The 21,176-nt window shown below is 44.4% G+C and overlaps 1 protein-coding gene across 1 annotated transcript in view; it reads right to left on the bottom strand.

The window, feature by feature from the left end:
- The window catches only part of LOC147449650 (uncharacterized), a 48,660-nt gene extending 29,792 nt beyond the window's left edge, over positions 1–18,868 (bottom strand). Inside the window, exons 1-2 of the mRNA XM_086522671.1 lie at positions 18,710–18,868; positions 18,358–18,520 (exon numbers count right to left, since the gene is read on the bottom strand). Of these exons, the coding sequence (XP_086378797.1) occupies positions 18,358–18,520; positions 18,710–18,782 (236 nt within the window). The 5' untranslated portion in view covers positions 18,783–18,868. The remainder of the gene's footprint in view (positions 1–18,357; positions 18,521–18,709) is intronic.
- Between the last annotated feature and the right edge of the window lie 2,308 nt (positions 18,869–21,176).

Here is a 21,176-nt window from a genome sequence, read left to right as displayed (position 1 = left end):
CGATGTGACACATCAGAAGTACCCGTTCCTGGTGGCCTTACAGATATTCCCGTTCTCAGTGTTCCCGTCCGTGATTACTTTAAATGACGCACTAGGAATACTCTGTACTTGGATGTCTCCAGTGAGAAAAGCCCTCTCACTTAAAATTCCAATAATTCATTTAGAATTATTTTTCCTTGGTGTTCCAAGCGAGAAAACCCTCTCACCTATAAATCCAATAATTCATTCAGAATTATTTTTCTATAAGATAAAGCCAATTTAGCAACAACAATGATATCATCAAAGAAAGTGCCAACAAATAGCCTGTACTCTCAAAAAATCCTGTCCATCATCCGGTTAAATGTCACAGGCATTGGTTAAGCCAAAAGGCATCACCAAAAACTCAAATAACCCAAAAGTTGTCCGAAATGCTGTCCTGTAGACGTCTCCCAACGCGATTCGTATCTGATGATATCCACTCTTCAAGTCAATCCCTCTAAAGCACGAGGATCCCTGTAACCTGTCGAGTATATTATCGATCCTAGGAATCGGAAATCTGTTCTTGATGGTGATTTCGTTGAGAGCGTTATAATCGATACACATTCTCCAAGATCCGTCTTTCTTCAAAACCAACAACACTGGAGAGCAATACGGTGAAGTACTAGGCTAGACAAGACCCTTTTCCAAGAGGTCTTTCACTCGGTACTCGGCTCACACGATAAGGTGGCCGGTTCGGTGACGTGCTTCCAGGTATGAGGTCAATGGTCTGATCTTCAGGCCCTCTAAAAAGCAATCGGCATGAATGTGGAGAAAAATCTTGGCGTTCTTTTGTTCATGTCAAAACATATTCAACCTTTATCCATCGTTCAGTTCTCTCCCAAAAGAATGAGTAAAGAAACTGAAGTTCATCAAGTACAATCTCTAAGCCCTTCATTTAACAAAGTCGCTTTCTCGGCCAATGCTCGATGTAATGGCAACATCCCATCCATGTGCCAGTTGAACTACCTCCGCCTGTGGCGTCAGTCTGTCGGACGTAATTCCAAATCCAGCCGCCAATTCCAAGTGAAAAGAAGTTGGCCTTGGCTCCTTCAAAAGAGCTTCCTGATCCTTCACTTTGCCCCAAAAGCAGCAAAGTTTGTACTTTATTTCATTAGATTCGGTGCAGGTCCCACGCCATGTGGTACCAGTTCTGTGTTTCTATCTGCCTTTTCTGCCACATTCCTCAACTGCTCTCGAACTCTCAGGCCTGTTGTCGTTCTTTATCATTCTATTCTTTTTGTGCCTTATTAGGGCACTTCGCGGAGATATGTCCCTGTTCCCCGTATCCAAAGCACTTCCCCTCTCTGATGAAGCGAGCTCTCTCCTTAGGAGTAAGCTTGGGTCGTGCATCCTTTTTCTCTGGGTTGCTCTTTTTCTTTCTACTTTCATTCTCAGAAGTCTGTTCAGCTCGTTGTGTCATGGCCTCATCTGTGGGGTAGGTCAAACTGCCAGAGTGAATGGCAAAGCACCGCTTCGCATGACTCATCAACTCCTGAAGAGAAGCTGACTTCTGTTCCAAGCAGTGCTCTCGGATCTCTGTAGGTAGACCCACGGTAAACCGCTCAATCTGTTCTTTGAACGAGATCTTCTTGAATGAAGAGGCGGGTAGAAAAGAGCTCCAGAATCTTTCACAATAAGCATTGATTGTGTCTTTCTTGGTTATCCGAAGATGGTTCCAAGCAACTCGTACATCTCGTTCATATTCTTGCGTCAACCAAGAAGAAATAAAAAGCTTCTTAAATTTCAGCCATTTAACTGGTGCAGTCTTGTTTAAGAGAAGAGTGGACCACCAAGTACGAGCATTCCCCTTAAAGTAAGAGGTAGCTCTCCGAATCTTGGAGTGCTCTGAATAGCGTCCTCTCGTGAAAGCGATGTCAAACTGTTGTATAAAAGACAAAGCCTTCGAAGCATCTGAGTATCCTGAGAAAGTATCAAACTTGATCGAGTGGCCACCTTCCTTAAACTCTCAAACTTTCTTGCTTTCATCTTCGAGAAAGTCATACTCGTTGGCTTTGTAAAAATTCTTCTTGTTCGCATAAAAGTTTCCGTTGTCAGAGTCTGAACTGTCCGTAGACAAGTCCTCTGTAGAAGTGTCACTCACTGGGCGAGACTTAGACTTCCTTGCCTTTTTCTTGCCCTTTCGGAAGCGTTGTTTCTTGCTTTGCTTTTTGCTTTTTCTGTCTTCTTCGCTCGAGTCTGAAGAGCTAGAAGAACTGTCAGAAGAAGAAGAAGAAGAACTGGATAGGCCTTCAAACTTGACGCGCTTCTTCAGTTTCTTTGCCTTGTCGAATGTTGACCGACGACCCAAATATCCCGGGAAGTCAGTGCCTCTCTTCTGCTTTTTGCCGTGCTTTTTGCCTTTCTTTTGCACGTCGAAAAGCTGAGCAATCCGTGCATCAACCACATTCTCCAATTCCTTCTCCGTATATTTCTTGGAGGCAGAAGGTTTCTTGAGAGCGGGTTTCGGGAGTGGTGTTTTGGTTCTCTGCCACTCCGTCTGTACCTCTTCCAAAGAGGTCTGATTCATATATTTTGCCATCTTCGTTGTGATCCCAGCCTGCATCTCCACATACAGAGGGAGTCGACTCATCCTTGCGTGAAGCCATAGGTGCTGCGGAAAAAAAATTGGGGATCAGATTTCTCGTAGAAGAGAAATCGGCCGTGCTCTGATACCACTGAAACAGACTTGGACACTCCAAGTCAAGAATCAACCGCGACAGCACCAAATAACCACTTCAAAACATGTCACAGATCACAATAGATGTACACTGGCCCGGCGGAGTTCCGTGCCTAGAGATATTGGCCCCAAAGACTCGCGCCCCTTTCGGTATTTCTTTTTGTATTAATCAATCATCAAAGTACAAGAGAGCGGTTAGGGTTTCACTCTCAAACTCTACGCCCAGATGCTCTGAGAAGTGAGACCCTCACCGCTTATTTAAAGGTTACAAAGGATGCCCAAAAGCAGAGCCCCAAAAGCTTGAAAGCAAAAGCAAATTCTCTCTCTCTTAATGAGAGTTAAAATAAAGCAATTCAACTCTCTCTCATCCAAATTCCTTGCGTGGCAAAAAGCTAGGATTTGTGTCGCTCATCATTTAAAAATATAAATAAAATTATTATTATTATTTTTTTAATAAATTCGCCTTCGCGATTTTTGGAAATTAGGGTTTTTGGCAAAAATTAGGGTTTGCGGGAATTTTAGGGTTTCTTGTAGAAATTAGGGTTTCTGTTGTCTGCCATGTCATCACTTTGTGACAGGATGCTTTTCCTAGCGAAGCTAACCTCGTTGTAGATTCGATCAATCACGAAGATCCGATCTTGGCTTTCGAGTCGAGGTCCAAAGAACCCCCACAGGACGATTCGATCATTCAGGAAGAAGCGATCTTGGCTCTTGAGCCTAGGTCCAAAGAACCCTCACAGGAAGTATTATGTGTAAGCATGATTGATACGCACACATTGTTCGAATGTTTCATTCGTGATCGTTTCCTGTATTTTAGTCAGAATCGGTATGTGATCCCTTTTCCTAGGCATGACATATTGTATGTTGAGCACGTTTCTCTCATGGATGAGCATGAATGTATGCGGCATTTTCATAAAAAGTTGAAAAGTCTGTATGTCAGGAAGTCACATTCTATGTCTCTTCCTTGGCATGACACAGTTTCCAAACGAGCACATGAAAGTATGAGCACCAAGAGTGAGCATTTCCATTGTGTTTTGCCACAGTTGATTGCTGTAGATCAAAAAGACAAGATTCAATCTCATTGTTTGCATGTGTTTGATGAACAGGTTGTCACTCCGTCTTTATTTCTACATTGCATACACAGTCTTTAGCGAAGACAAGATTTTTTCCACTCACTTTACCTGGAATAGATATGTTCATGGTTTTGTGTTGGAAATGGTTTCAGGAATTTTCAGCCATGGAGATTCTTGAAGACGAAAGAAGCAGGTCTCTAGACGAAGTTGAAGAAAGGAAGGAGCCACAGAAGACTTTGTGTCGCTTTCGGCGCGGCCCAAAGAAGCAAGCGTTGCCGACCTTTATGAAGTTCAAGTACCGCATGACTCACACATCAGAGTGGGCCGGCGAAGAGTCCCTTCTAGTGTCACGTGACACATCTAACCCTATGTGTCCGTGGACAAGCTACAGCATGAGAAGGGTTTAGTCAGTCCAGTCAAGTCTAGATTAGAAGTGATATGGCACTTTTGTGAGTCTATTCGTAGACCGTGCATGCCCAGTCACTTACTATAGATGCATATGCTCTCGTTGCACACAGCATAAGCATCAGCATTTCCATCAGATTCCATCAGAGTCAGTTTGGGGATTTTTCCAGTGCATTTAGCCTATTTTCCCTATTTTTGGTATTTTTCACTTACTATTTTTGTATGTGACTTTCCAACAAAAGTAGGTAGGGCAATTTTGCTAAGTTAATATATAAGCAAACCCAAGTTAGCACTTTCTGGGGCAGAAGAGGCAGCAGGAGCTCCCCGCTCAACAGGCATCTTCTCAGCAAGAACCCCTCAAGCACCTTCCCGCCAGCATCTCCTTCACCCTAGCGTTTTCTCCAACAGTACCTCCCCTAGCCTTGGCGTTTTCAACATTGTTTGGCCGCCAACAATCCCCCAAGCCCTGGCGTTTGCAGTTTCTCATCGCCAGCACATCAGACAAGCCAGCGTTTTCACTAACGATAGCAGATCACTTCAGCGTTTTCTATTTTCAGCCATGATCGCCAACAAGTTCCCAGATCTGCCAGCATTTTTGGTTTTCAGCCCTTGATGCAGCAGATGAGCAGCGTTTCCAGCAGTTAAGATTTGCAGCAGATTCAGCCCTAGTTGGTTGCAGAAGATAGCCATTTTCAGCCTCGAAAACGCAGCCAAAACAGTCATTTTTCAGCCACCGAACAGTCCCGAAAGAAGACCACAGATTTCAGCCCTATAGTCGTCGTCGTCATCCCCGTCGTCGTCATCGGCATAGTCCCAAGTTGCATCAGTCCATTGCATCCGCATTGTACCACTTTGTGCAATCAATAAGTAGACCACTTTCGTCGATGAGAGTGGGGCCTTCGGAGGAGGGTTTTACAACGTCTCTGGTGTCGTATCTCTCTTCTCTCTATCTCTCAGTCTCATTCACTTGCACGCACAGTGTCCATTCACTTTGTTGTGATCATAGCACTTTCCATTAAGAACGGAAGGCTCTCCCTTCCATAAGAACTAAAAGGAACCTTGTGCAAAGTTTGGAGCACTCATCTGAAGCAAAGCGCAAACAATCATTCCGTTGCACCCAACATAGGTATCAGAGCTTTGGCAGTGTTCTGTATCACTCAAGGAAAGAACCACAAGAATTTTTTTGCTTGTTGAGGTCGCATGAACCCAAGTTCGCTTGGGCATGTCGATTCCTAATCGTGTTTTGTTGAAGAGTGACACGAATCCCAAGAAAGAAGGGCTTGTCCAGTCTCCCCTTGTGTCTCTTTTCACTCATTGAGAGCGGACTGTGCACTTAGCGGCCGGCCAATCGACGTGAGGTGAGAAAAAGCAACCTTGGTGTGAGCGCAAGGCCGCCAAGGGGTGCGCCCGCGGGAAGGAGTAGAACTCGGGTGAAGAGAAGATCCTTCTCAAACGCGATTTGCAAGCGAAAGAAAACCTCAAGATCCTCAAGAACCCAAGAACCCAAGACCCTCAAGAATCCAAGTTCCTCGTGAACTTAGGAACCCAAGACCACACGAACCCACAAGAACCCACGACTTCAGAATGGTCATCACTCGAAGCGGCATGGATACTTTGCTTGGAGGTGATAAGCATGAGAGAGACGAAGAAGAATTTTTCCCACCAGGGGGTTTTGCGACCCTCCCCTTTCCACACGTACGACACCGATTGCACTACTCCAATGGAGGAGTTGGTGCTGTTGTTTATGGAACACAATTTACAACGCGAAGCAAGAAATGCCGCAAGAATAGCAGCCATAGAGCGCAAATACCAAGAACGAATGGCAGCCATGGCACGTGAGAGCGAGCAAGCACGCTTGGAAGCCAAAGAACGACAAGCCAAATTGGATCGTGAATGAAAAGAAAGAAAAGCAGAAATGGAACGCAGACATGAAGAAGACGAAGCAAAAAGACAAGCAAAAAACAAAGCAAGACAAGCAGAATTTGATCGTGAGATCAAAGCAAGAAGGGAAGAGTTCTTGCGACTCTTTTCTCAACTTCAGGCACCGATGCAAGAGATTCGGGAAAAGGAGACTCTCTCAGTCTCTTCTCCTCCACAGCATGACACACAGGATTTGCATGATTATGTGAAGCATGATGTTAATTTGATTGACAAAACCTTGCATGATGTTTTGATTGACAATGATAAGCATGATGATTTGCATGATCAAAATGTGATTTCTCACAAGCATGATGAGTTGCATGAAGATGATGTGATTGTTCCCACGGATGATGTGTTAGTGGATGTGTAACAGACTTGGACACTCCAAGTCAAGAATCAACCGCGACAACACCAAATAACCACTTCAAAACAAGTCACAGATCACAATAGATGTACACTGGCCCGGCGGAAATCCGTGCCTAGAGATATTGGCCCCAAAGAATGGCGCCCCTTTCGGTATTTCTTTTTGTATTAATCAATCATCAAAGTACAAGAGAGCGGTTAGGGTTTCACTCTCAGACTCTACGTCCAGATGCTCTGAGAAGTGAGACCCTCACCACTTATTTAAAGGTTACAAGGGATGCCCAAAAGCAGAGCCCTAAAAGCTTGAAAGCAAAAGCAAATTCTCTCTCTCTTAATGAGAGTTAAAATAAAGCAATTCAACTCTCTCATCCAAAATCCTTGCGTAGCAAAAAGCTAGGAGGAACGTGGCTGAAAAGGCATATGAAAGCAGAACTGGTACCACATTGAGTGAGACCGAACCGAATTAAATGAATGAAAGTACAAAACTTTGCCGCATTTAGGGCAAAGTGAAAGATCAAGAAGCCCTTATTTTTCTTTGATGAAGGAGCCAAGACCCACTTCTTTTCACTTGAATGGGCGGCTCGATTTGGGATTACGCCCGACAGGCTGAGGCCACAGGCGGAGGTAGTTAGGGGCACCCAGACGGGATGTTGCCATTCCATCGATCATTGGCAAACTTCTTTTGCAATGTCAGGGGTGTTTAGGACACGAGGACTTCTATGTAAATCCTTTGGGAGGTTGTGACGTCCTCTTCGAAAACCCTTGGTACCACAAGAACAACGCCGTGGTTGACTATTGAGCTGAGAAAGTGACTTTGACAAATGAAGGGCACAGCCATTGTACTTGATGAAATTCGGTTTCTTTACTTCATTTCTCTGGAGAGAACTGAATGATGATTGAAGGTCGAATATGTTTTGACCTCGAAAAAAACAACGCCAACATTTTGTCCACACTCATGCCGATTGCTTTTCAGAGGGCCTGCCAGGCGAGTTGCCATTAGCTCGTCTTGAGAAACATACCATTGATTTGATACCCGGAAGCACACCATCAAACCGGCCAGCATACCGTGTGAGCCGAGCCCTGAGATACACTTTTTGGAACACTTGTCTCAACAGCAGGAGTGTAGATGGACCCGACCAAAAGATAGAGACTATCCGTGATTGGCCCGATTTGAAGAATGTCCATGAAGTTAGAAGCTTCTTGGGCTTATGTTCGTATTACCGACGGTTCATTAGAAAGTTTGCAGAGGTTGCTTCCCCCGTGCATATTTTGACACAGAAAGGAGTCCCTTTCTCGTGGGGACCCATAGAGGTGACTGCCTTTCAGACATTGAAAGAGAAATTGACTACAGGACCAGCTTTGACTTTGCCGGATTTGTAGAAGTCATTTGAAGTATATTGTGATGCACAAATTTATGAGAAAGAGCTTTTGGTGGTTATCCATGCTCTTACTCAGTGGCGACATTACCTACTCGGAGTCGATTTTACGGTCTTCACAGATCACCAGAGTTTATGCTACTTCTTGTCACAAAAGTAGCTATCGGAAAAAGCAGATGCAGTGGGCGAACATCTTGTCACAGTTTCACTTCCGGATAGTCCATGTACAGGGACAGAAGAATGTGGTGGCAGATGCTTTGTCTCGGAAGCCGTTGGTTTTGGCTATTTCCGTGATACATCATAGGAGCTTCGAGGATATGGTCGATCAGTATGCCACAAATACAGATTTTGCAAATATTTTCACTCGGATACGGAATGGGGAGGTAGTAGCGGGATATTCCATTCGAGATGGCTACTTGGTGTAGAAAACGATGTTGTGCATTACACAGCCGTTGAGGGAAAAGGTTTTAACCGAATGCCACTATCCACCATTTATGGGTCACCGTGGCATTGCTACCACCTTGAAAGGTGTAGAGAGATACTTCTTTTGGCCGAGACTCAAGAAGGACGTGGACGATTTTGTACGCAGTTGTTTGGTATGCTAAAAGGTCAAGTTTGACAGACATAAAGCACATGGATTGTTACAGCCTTTACCCATATCCACCCGCCGCTAGCAAAGTAATGCAACGGATTTCATTTTTGATCTCCCGAGAACACAAAGTGGGCACGATGGTATCTGGACTGTTATTGATAGATTTAGCAAGCAGACTCATTTCATTCCAGTGAAGAAAACAATCAAGCCGGATTACTTAGCAAGACTGTTTGTGGCCTAGATCTTCAGATTACACGGCATGCCTAAGACAATTGTCTCCGACAAAGACCCCAGATTCACGAGTTTGTTTTGGAAGGCTATTTGGGAGAACATTGGCACGCAGTCGCAGTTCTCGTCATCTTTCCACCCGCAGACAGATGGGCAATCTGAGATTGCAAATTCAGTCGTACTGGATTTGTTGAAGTCTTCTTCGTTGGATCAGAAGACTACATGAGGAAAGGTTTTTACGTTTCGTGGAATATGCCTACAATAACACGATAAACTCTTTGATGGGGAAGGTGCCATTTGAGATTATTGAATTTGCTACGAAGGTTCCACCCTTCCTTAGTACGAAAGATAAGGTTTTCTTTTGAGGCCTACCAATTCACGAAGGACTTGGACTTGGTCCAGAAGGCTTTGGAGAAATCTCAAGAAAGACAGAAAAAGGCAGCGGATCAACATCGCCTGATGAGCAACCCGAAGTGGAGGAAAACGAGGAGATACTCGTTCCAGAACAGATTTTGGCACATAAAGAAAGGAAGGTAAAAGGTAAAATGATAAGGCGATTCTTGGTTAAATTCAAGAACTATCCCACATTGGATGCGAAGTGGATAGAGCAGGAGGACTTGGCAGATACTCCTCAGATTGTGAACCTTTACCTTGAAGCATTTGGTTTAGCATAGTCTATTCCAAAATTGAACCCCAAACTCAGCTGGGCGGAATTTGGTGTAGTGGGTATGCACAAGAGGGGAGTCGCTCCACTCTGTCAACAAATTGCCCCGATTTTAATACTAAAGTCACTGATGTCTCTTTTGAGTTTCAAGGTCTCTTTTGAGTTTCAAGGATACTATAAGCTGACAGTATTCTGCTATATGACTTTATGAACTGGAATTCCCGATAATATGATACTGATTTGTTCTCGACTTGTTTAAGTGCAAGAACTGATAGACGAAATGACTGTAGCATTTCGGTATGAAAGATCTCGATAGATGTGATTGTAATAAGGATTAGTCAATCGGGCATCTATGAGGTCCCGAGTGGATCTAGATGCGATTGCTAAATACGTTACCGATTAATCATGGTCTAAGATCCGAATGAATTTTGAATGTGATTTGTCATGTGATGTCAAGTGATGTCCTGTGATGTGACTGTCGATTGGTACATGTGCTAGATGTGTGTTCCTAGTGCGTCGGTACTAACATTCAGTGTCTGCTAAGACAATTTATGGCCTTTGTCTGTTTTGCAGGCGTAATCGAGGGCGATTACAATGCTTTCAAGAGGGGGGTATGTCACAAACCGGTGACTTGGCATAGCCTTTTGGGGTAGGAGAGAAACACACTGTGGCTGCAGACTAAAATGCCGAACAGCTAACGTGGCAGTGACGTACGGACCTCCGCAATTCACTGCGGGTTTTGCGGCGGGATTCCCGGAAACTGGCTGACGTGGCATGCTGTACGGCAACTTGCTTTTTCTACGCACTGAAGTCTATGTAGCTGAATTTTTACGCCAATTTTTGGAGAAGCTTTTGAGTTGCTTTATTTTACTAAGCCATGCTTAGAAGAAGAAAAAATTTATTTTTAGAAGCTTTTGGAGGCTGTTGATTTATTTTAAAAAGAAGGCAGCTTTTGGGGCTCTGCTTTTGGCATCCCTTGTAAACTTATGAATAAGTGGGTGAGGCTCCGCTCCCACTCTGCAGAGCATCTGGACGCAGAATCTGAGAGTGAGACCCTCCCACTCCCTTGTACTTTGAGCACAGATATAATACAAAAAGAAATATCGAAAGGGACGCCAGTCTTTGGAGCCAATATCTCTAGGCACGGAACTCCGTCGGGCCGTGTTGAATCAATTGTGAACTGTGAACTGTTTTGAAGTGAATCTCTGTTGTGTTGCGGTAGAATCTTGACTTGGAGTGTCCAAGTTTGTTAAAGCCATAGTTACAGGGGACGCGGGGGACAGGCCCTAGGGCCGGGGGACGGCCGTAACCGGGCAGGGAACGGCAGGGAATGCCGAGACGGACGGAAATCGGGCCGGACGGGCGGGTCGTAGGGGGGACGGACCAGGGACGGCCGGGGACAGACCGACCGGGGTCGGCCGGGGTCAGACTGGAACAGATTCAAATTTCTGCCCGTTTTTGACCGTTTGCAACGGTTTTGTGCAGCCCCAACTGCCATATTTTTGGAGCCTTGGCCCTTGGGAGGCTATAAGAGGCTCCCTTGGGCCTCTTAATACTCATAGTCTCAATGCTCAATGTTCATTCCATTTCCCTCAAGCTCAAGGCTCAAGCTACTCAAGTCTCAATCATCAATGCTTTCCTCTCTACTCAATGCTCATTGCTCAAGCTTGAAGCATGACCATTGACTACTCTACACTCTAGTCTCCACTCTCAAGTCTCTCCCTCTTCTACCCACTTTGAAGTTTGAACTTTGAAGCTCTCCTCTCCCTCTTCTACCCACTTTGAAGCTCTCCTCTACTCTCTCTCTACACAAGCTCTCCTCTAACTCTTCTAACTTCTAAGCTCTACTCTCTCGAGTCTCTCCACCATCATGTCATCTCAAGCCAACTCCACTTCTCAAGCCGCTTCTTCTCGAAGGAGGCCCGCCGTGCAAACGTGGTCGTGGTGAGATAAAGTCGACTTTAGCTCGCGTGGCAAAGGTGGCGGTGCAAGACCATGGACGTGAAAGCTATGTCCATACAAGAGATTGGGTGGTTCAAACAAAGTGCGAGCCCATCTTCTTCATGAACCCGGTCACGAGGTGAAGTTTTGCCCTTATGTAGCTCCCGAGAAGAGGTTGGATCTTCTTGAGAAGCTCACAGTGTATGAGGTTGCGGAAGCGGCCAAGAGGGGCCGTTTTGTTGCCGTTGATCCCTCCGCCACGGCAACACCGCGAGAGCAAAGGGAAGCCAACCTTGACGACATCGCTCAAACCTTCAAGAGCCATGGATCTACACCGTCCTCTTCCGTTCCGCATCGCCAAACCACTCTCAACGAAAATTGGAATCCTAAATTGAAGGAAGAGGTGGATAGGTCGGTTGCCCGATTCTTCTTCCACGACCACATTGCCTTCCATGCTTCGCGGTGAGTTTCCCTTGGCATATGCACATTGCAATCTTCCATTTTGTATTCATAATGGGTTATAACTTCTCGACTCTCCATACTAACACAACATGCTCTATTTTGTGTGGATAGGTCTCCATACTTTCGAACCATGGTTACGAAAATAGGGGAATATGGCTCCTCTTATGTGCCACCTTCATCGGAGAGGCTTCGCACCACCCTCCTTGACAAAGAGAAGCTTGCCGTGGAGCAAGCGGCCCAAGCAACAAAGGATTTGTGGGAGACCAATGGCGTCTCTCTTCTTGTAGATGGATGGAGCGACACCCGCAAGCGGTCCATCCACGGGGTGGTGGCCTACTCTCGGGGGGAGATGTACTTTGTGGAGTCACATGATGCATCCGATAGTGGCAAGGCCACCGAGATGCTTGCTGCGGAGTGGACAAGCACCATAGAGATCACCGGCCCGGAGAATGTCCTTTGTATGGTTGCAGATGGAGAGGCGTCAAATAGGGCAGCCGGAGCTATCAGTGAGGGCATGTATCCCAGCATCCATGTCACATTTTGCATGGCGCATTGCCTCAATAACCTCCTCAAGGACATAGGGAACTTGTCATGGATTTCACCCACCATTGGTGACGCCTCTCGAATTGTCTCCTTTGTGCTCAACCATCAAAAAGTGCACCATGAATTCTCAAAGAGGAGCCACTTGTCCTTGCTCAAATATTCAGAGACAAGATTTGCATTTAATTAGCTTATGCTAGGCCGCTTTGTCTACATGTGGCGGAGCCTCTCTTTCTCAGTGATGAGTTCTAGGCCATGCCGGAGTCTACATCAGTAGTAGGATTAAAATGCCGAGAATGGGCCGACGACGCCGCTTGGTGGGAGGAGGTGAAGACTCTTGACGCCATGGTCAAGCCTATTCTACACCTACTTCGAGTAGTGGATGGCTTGCAGCCATGCATTGGCAAAGTCTACGAAGCCATGGATCGGATGATAGAGGCACTTGAGAAGCTTGTGCCTGACCCTGTTCAGTATGCGGAGATTCATGGCTTGTGTGAGTCGAGGTGGAATGGATACTACTCTCCACTTCATGCGGCAGCTTATGTGCTTGACCCTGAGTTTCAAGGAAGGCGTCAAGAGACCGACAAGGAGGTGAGCAAAGGATGGCGGCTTGCATTGGAGCGCCTTGAGCCTAGCAGTGACATTAGGCGCAAGATTAGAGACGAGCTACTCAACTACAGGCAAAAGAAGGGCTCCTATGGATGTGTAGATGCACAGCTTGATCGCAACAAGATTGGCTCGGTTTTGTGGTGGGAGGACTATGGAGGAGATGGCCCACATTTGCAACGCTTGGTTGTTCGTGTCCTTAGCCAAGCATGTACCACTAGTTGCTTGGAGCAACTATGGAGTGTGTACAGCCACATTGCCTCTAAGAAGAGGAATCGCCTTGGGGTTCAGAGGGCCAATGATTTGGTGTTTGTGAGCGCTAACTTGCGCATGCTTGCCAAGAGCGTCACACACAAGGCAGATCCTTTCACTGAGTGGGAGATGGCACAAGAGAATCCATCTATGGCCGATACTCTTTTGGAGGAGCTAGAGGAGGATTTCGAGCCTCAATGCGAGCCTCCCGAGCCCTCATACGTCGCTGACGACCTCGACTACGACGACGATGTGGAGATTCAACAGGCGAGCACTTCTTGAGTTTGATGATCATTGATCACTCGAGTCTCGAGTCTAGACTCTTGAGTCTACGACTCTACCTACTACATAGCCCTTTGTACTTTTTGTTATCCTTGAGGCCTCAGGCTTGTCCTAGACTCCTAAGTCCTTTAGGCTTTTTGACTCTTGAGCCCTTGTGGCATGCACTTCTCATTTTGTATCCATCGATCATCGATGTTTTATTAGCACATTTCAACCTATATGACTCGTGTTCTTTGGTCTATTTAGTGTAAATTTATGGTCAAAGTGATGCTCTATGTGTGTGGCATGTGTGTAGGTCAAAAAATGCCAAAAAAACTCTTTTTTTTGCCGTTCCGACCCCCGTCTCCATTTCCTGACTTTTGTCGTCCCGACCCTGCTCCCGACCCCGACCCGCCGTCCCATGTAACTATGGTTAAAGCTAACATCAACAGTCAGAGCGCATTGACAGATGCAAAAAACCCAGCTTTTCACGCTCGCACAAAGCACTACATTACCACTATGTCAGGGAGAGACTCTCAGCAGGAGAGATCAACTTGGCTTATGTGCCGACACAGGACAACCTTGCAGATCTTTTCACAAAGGCATTGTCTCATGAGAAGTTCGAAGCTTTTCGCAAAGCTTTGGGCTTACTCCCCTTTGTGGACTGATCATGTCCTCAAGGCACGGCACTTCCCTATACACTGTGCCAACTCTCGTTCACCGCATTACTCCCAAGGGGGATTTGTTTCCATACATATGTGGTAGTGATATGTGTGAACACACTTAGGACCGGCGGGGCATTTTTTTCCTCACTAAAAGGTTTTTCCCCCCGTGCATTGTATATACGCCCATCACTCTAGGGCTAACTTATCTTTCATTGTGCACTAAGCAATACATACTCGTACCTTGAGCTTCTTCGTCTTCTCCAAGGTGTGTGAGTTTCTTACAACCCTATTTCCAACACCGAGGAAGAATCAATTTTCTCATTCCAGATTGGAGCTCTTGATATCCTAAGTCATTGGCTTCCCTGAAAAATCTCATCCAATATTCTACTTCCATATCGGAGCTCTTGATATTCTAGCATAGTAAAATTAGCCATCACACATAGACCACGTTGATCTCCAAAGAGGTTTCTTGATGCACTAAAATTACATACCCAAGCAATCTCATCCAATTAGAAATATTAAGTGATTGTGGTTGACACATCACAATGCAACACAAATGCTCACATATACATGTTACAAGACACAACGAACAGTGCCGCTAAGGACTCCCCCGAGACAGACAGTCTGCGGTATGAAGCTACTCAACTACCCCCCGCAAATAACCTAAAAAGGTCCAGGCCATGAGCTCAGAGGACTGATACAACCAAACTCCCCAGACCACAGCTTGCATCGCTCGGAGGTTCAAGCATACAACCAAACGCTCCACAAATATCTCGTCTGCGTCGTTCAGAGGTTTTCTAACATACAACAAAACACTCCCCAAACATCCCTGTCTGCATCGTTTCGAGGTTCAAACAATACCAAAATAGCACTTCTCACTACTCAACCCAGGAGTAAATCACCAAGCATTGAAACCAATATTAGCACCAAAGTCAAATAGTTCAAATTGGCACCAAGACGAGTTTAAAACAGATTCCATCCATTTCAAACAAATTCCAAACAGGATCACCAAACAAGTTCTCAAACGGAACTGAGAAAACTGCTAAATCAAACTGAAAAAGCATTCTCAATATCAATCGAACTCGAAAGTCGACAAGCCTTCCGTTTTGACACCTGCACCAAAATCAGGGCTAAATTTCTTCCATAAGGTTATAGCCGATCGTAGCATGGTCCATAAGCTCTTGAATAGCCGAAACGGGCCTCTACAGACAGTGCTCTTGTAGCAGTGATGGTAGTCCCAAGACATAGCAATCACACTGGCCCTCAAGCTTATTGGTTCGAGAAGAGACATTTAGTGAGAGATGTCCAAAAATTTCGAGTCGTAATTTGCTAGGGTTCTTGTGGCAAGCATTTCAGGATACCCCACTCTGCCAGAAGCTGTACTCCAAAGGAAGATGTCAAAAGACATGTAACACTTTGACAAAAAAGTAAAATAAATACCTAAAAACCAAAATAAATAATGAGATCACATTGGGTAATTCACTTGAGATGCCAAAACTCTAACACAGACAATGTCCCATAAGTTTGTGAGAACTCTTCTTTAAAAATAGGCCACTTGGCAAGACTTTGCAAGTTGGTAAAACTTCTTCTGCCGCGTCTTCTTCTTTTGCTGCTTCTGCTTCTACTTCTTCTAGGGTCTAGGCCCCTCGGCCCAGATCTACAAGTTGGTTCCGTTCTTTAGTGGCTTGACAAGTCAACAGTTTGTGACATTTTTAACCATAACCCCCTTTGGGCCACTCGGCCAGAATCTACAAGTTGTTTGGGGTTAGGTTTCCAAACTCTAACCCCCAAGTATCCTCTCGGTCAACATCTTCAAGTTTGGGCGTGCCACGTCATCAGTGTGAGACATAACCCCTATTGAAAGAATTCTAATCACCCTCAATTACGCCTGCAAAACAACCATAGGAAAGAAACTAGCTCAATAGACACTAATGACATACTAGACCACAAATATCCAACACTTGCACAAAGATGAGTCACTAAACATTCAAATCATTATCCCTCTTGAGATCTTTTCACGTATGTCTAGATCTACTAAAGCTCGTTCCTAGCACATTCACATCACCCCTCAAGTGACTAGACAAGATGTTACAGTCATTTCATCTTTCCGACACGTACTTAAACAATACACACGTAAGAGAGCACATCTAACATATTCAGTTTAGGAATTCGTAGTTCATTGTACATCTTTACATAAAGTCATTCAGCACAATACTATCAGCCTATCACTATCCTTGAAATCTCAAAAGAAATCAGTGACTTTATTCCCATCGAGGTAATCTGTAATAAAGGAGTGGAGTGACTCCCCTCTTGTGTGTACCAGATTCAACCTATTGATTCATCAATTACATTTGGAATAGTCAGTGCTAAACCAAAAGCCTTAAGGTAAAGCTCTAGTATCTGAGAAGAATGTGCTAAGTTCTCCTCCTCCATCCACTTGGCATCAAGAGCAAAATAATTCTTGAACTTAACTAAGTATCTTCATGTCAACTTACTTTTCACTTTTCTATCCTTGTGAGCCAGAACCTGTTCTGGAACGAGAATAGGGTTGATGCTAAGCCTCTTGGTGTGCCTTTACCGCTACATATAAAGCTTAACAAACCTGATTGCTCAAAGGATAAAGCAATTGCAGTTGCTATGAATGGTATAGCTTATGCATCAGCTTGTGGATCCTTGATACATGGCATGATTGCCACTTGACCTGATATTTCTCATGCAGTGGGAGTTGTCAGTAGATTTATGGCGCGAGCGCACGCGAACTTATCCCTCTATTCTTAGCTGGCCTTGAGAGCCTATATAAAGGACCCTCTTCCTTCACTTTGAGGAGACAGACATACACTCTCAGAAGCGGAAGCTCTCTTCCTTGACGTCGGAGTTACCTCCTCTCCCTCAACCTCTCTCCCTCAAGCTCTTACCGTCAAGCCATCTCCATCTCCAAGTCTTCTCTACCATCATCGTGTTGCCCTTCGGATTCTGGAATTCTCTTTCCCTCTTCTCTACATCGATACGATGGCCCCGAAGCGAGGGACTCGAAGCTCGAAGGACGCTCATGTCGCTCCACCTCCAAGGAAGGTGCAGAGGAAGACATCAACTACTCAAAACGTTGCTCAAGCGGAGATATTGGTTGCGTAAGAAGTTGAAGTCGTCCAGCCTCAAACACGAGAGGTAATCGAACATGTCGCTAATCCGGTAAGACAAATTTATAATTCCGCATTGCTATTCATGATAACTTAGGAAGCTAAGCATAGGGAACTCTTTAAACTGTCCGAGAAATGCGATTCTATCACAAGAAACAAACATATGTTTTCATAGATTAGTGAAAGAACTGTTTGATAAATTGTCACTATTTGTTGAATTGTTATTGCTTAATAAATTGTTATTGTTTGATAAGTGGGAGGTAATCAAACATGTCGCTAATTCGGTAAGACAAATTTATAATTCCGCATTGCTATTCATGATAACTTGAAAAGCTAAGCATAGGGAACTCTTTAAACTGTCCGAGAAACGTGATTCTATCACAAGAAACAAGCATATGTTTTCATAGATTAGTGAAAGAACTGTTTGATAAATTATCACTGTTTGTTGAATTGTTATTGCTTAATAAATTGTTATTGTTTGATAAGTGGTTATAGCAACAACTCATAGAGTTACACGCCACACGAGTCAAGCTTGGCAAAATGGACAACCTATTCTAGTTTGTACTATTTTATTGTTGTTGCCCAATGCATCTGTTAGATACAAACCCTCTTACAAGGCAAGGCTTACACATGGTGGATTGTGTTGGAAATGTGGCAACAAGAATGCACACGAAGATGGAGAAGTTCAAGATCACCCAATATAGGAAGTAGTATTACTTTGGGTTCTAAGACAAAGATAAGGCTTGCCCTAGAGTGATGGGCATATATACAACCCTGAGAAAAAAAGACCTCTTTAAGAGGGAACAAAGTGCCTTGTCCTAAGTGTATCTTTTGGTATTATTGTTGTATGGCAAGTATTATAATGTCGTCTTTGATTTATAGGCATGCTAAAACATCTTAATGGCATCTTTGTTTTAGAATGGGCGAGGCATTACCTCGTCTTTTAAAAGTAAAAATTTCGGAAGTCTTATCAATGCATAGATAGCTCTTTAACCCCTCCCCCTCTTGTCCCTTGACATCAAACAATAATTTTCTTAGATTCCTCTCTTATTTTGTAAGCCAGGCGAGAACACAAATAGTGTATGTGAATAAATGTGACTGAGGTCAAAATGGGTAGCTTTAATAGTGACAGACGTCTGCACATCTCACATGACAAAGGAAAATGAAGAGAATCTACCTTTGACAATCCATGCAAAGAGTTGTGAAACAAGCTGGACAACTCAGCAAGGCATCCGATTTACGGCCTTTTCTCTTACGTTCTGCCCAAGCCTGGTCTCGATCATCCATTGTAGCATCATAGAACTCAGGCGGTGTCTCGTCGAGCTCGTCATTGCTGGAATCTTTACAGCCAATTGGGAATTTTAACTAGCTTAGGGACAAACATGCACGTCCAGATAAATCTGTGCATACTCACGTCCCGTGTGTGGTGTGTGTGTGTGCGCGTGTGCGTTGGTTTGTGTGTGTGTTTTGGCGCGCGCGGGGACAGCGAGAGAGAGAGAGAGAGAGAGAGAGAGAGAGAGCAGACCTACCTGAAAAATTCACAGGTCCTGCTGTTGAGGAGCCTGACTTCTGTGTAGCTAGCGGACCGGCCTGTGCGGACATGGTTGCGAGAGAGCGAGAGAGAAATTTGAACGTTGTAGGAACAAATTAACAAGAAGCATTTTATATTCAGAAATATACAGAAAGAACTAATTAAGCTGCATTTCAATTGAGGTTACGTCTACCATATTTTGTACTTAGGGTCATAAGGCCTAAACTACATGGCTATTTTGCCTGTCAAAACACTTAAGCGCTTGGAAAAATCATCCGACATGCTGGAGCGTATGAATTTTCTGTCACTTTTCCGTGTGTATATGTACGTCCCCCTGATTTTGGAAAATACCCTAATAACGAGAATCTTATGAAGATGCGATACGAGCGAGCAAGTATGCAAAGTGTGAAAGGGTAGCGAGACGGCAACAACAGAAGGGCTATGTTGAGTGAGTATATCAATGATGGCGATGGGGGAGGGGGGGGGGGGGGGGGGAGGGATCCTTCAAAAATAGTTGGCTGCAAAAGGAGGCGGAAAGACAACACTGACGTGAGCGTGGAGTCAAATGTCATGCTTCTCTTTTTGAAAGAGTCTTACCAAACACCGAGCAAAACATTCCGAGCAAGCCAAAAAGCGAGCGAGTTCATGTAACATTTTTTTAGAAACATTATAAAATGACCCCCCCACATAGCTACACACAAAATCTCAATCTCTCTCTCTCTCTCTCTCTCTCTCTCCTCATGGTAAAGCATTAAATACCACACACACACACACACACACACACACTATCTCTATCTTTCTCTTGTAGCACATATATTCATACTATGTCTCTTCTTTTTTGGAATTTATAAATCATATCATGCACGTTTTCTCTCCCTCTCTATCTCTCTCTATGTCTCATAGTTTGTAGAATACACAAACTCTCTCTCTCTCTCTCTCTCTCTCTCTCTCTCTCTCACACACACACACACACACACACACACAGGGTGCGCACATGCACCCAAAAGAGAACGCCGTTCGGTGAAGATTCTAGCAAGGCCCACCACGATTTTGGAGTGTAGCTTACCGCTTGTAGAACGTGGTTTAGCCGCAGTAACCGTAAAGCAATGCCCCTCCCCTAGCCGTTTGCAACGGTGTGGAAGCGATGCCATTCCATTATTAGCATATGTATGCTCAACGGATGCTCATAACGTGCAGCAGGGTAGTGTGGCTGTGCAATCAACTTTAATGGCCTTTGCAGGGTTTGACTACAAGACTTGCTAAGGGTGGGACAATAAGCGAAATCGTGGGTTGACGAACACTAAGTCGTGGGCCGGTCCTGGTGCATGTGCGCAAACTTATGTCCGGTTCTGGGCTGGTTAAGCTGCCATCGCCGATACATGTGCGCAAAGCATGCCATACGATCGTTCGATGAAGTGTGCAACCTAACACACACACACACACAAAAGTAAAGATTCTTCTCTCATTTGAAAAAAGGGAGAGGAATAAGATTTACATTTAGCTAAATAGGAACAAAATTCAAAACTCTCTCAAGCTCCACTCGCCGGCGTGTGGTGCTTGAGGGAGTTTTGTTTTGATTTTCTCTTTTGAAAGAAAGACAAGTGAAAGGCATCAATCTTGCAAAAGATTAGAAAAAAGTAAAGCCTTTAAAGGCTTGGATCTCTAAAGTTTAAAGCTTTTAAAAGCTTGGATGTCTAAAGTTTAATACTTTGAACCAACCGTTTGAACTTCAAAGGAAAATTGAAATCCTAAGACTTAAAGTCTATCCTCATAACTCATAACTATACTAAGTCTCCTTTTTAATCATCTACCCAAGGCTCACAAAAATTTAAGCTTCATAAAACTTAAAAGCCTCACGTTTTTTAAGCTTCCTCAACTGTAACTATAAAAAAAAATTGGACTTGTTGATGACTCCATGAAGTGGATGGTGTCCATATTGTAGGGTCTTTTTTTGTGTTCTTTGCATCCATGCACCGTGCTCATCATAACATGGCTATAGTTCTCATGGTTTCTTAATTAATCAAGAGGCATTTAATTGAGAGAGAGAGAGAGAAAGAAAAAAGAGCACCTTATATATTCTAGAATGAAAAATGCAAAGTGCATCTGTGAGAAAGAGAGAGAGAGAGGAAATAATAGAGAACGCGCTACTCTACCACATGAGAAAATAGAAAAAGAGATGATAGAGCACACATTGTATATGCCATAAGTGGTCTTCAATCTTTGTGACTTTTGTTCGGTTTAGGTCTTGCTCGGAAAGTTTCGCTCGAAGTTTGAAACTCCTCTTTTTGAAATAAGGATGGGTTCAGACTAGGCGGCGGAAGAGAAATGCAAAGGGGCGTTGATGCTCCATGGCGAAATTTGATTGGTTGGAGTTGAGGCACTCTTCCATCGGGCCCTCCATTTTTCTTCCGCTCCTCCCTCGGAAGAGTTGATGACCTCTCTCAGCCCCCTTCACTTTTTTACTT

Source organism: Adiantum capillus-veneris, chromosome 10 (genome assembly GCF_014529385.1).
Source record: "Adiantum capillus-veneris isolate H3 chromosome 10, ASM1452938v2, whole genome shotgun sequence".
NCBI lineage: Eukaryota > Viridiplantae > Streptophyta > Polypodiopsida > Polypodiales > Pteridaceae > Adiantum > Adiantum capillus-veneris.
Note: the sequence above shows the minus strand (reverse complement) of the source record. Positions and strands in the feature narration are given on the sequence as shown.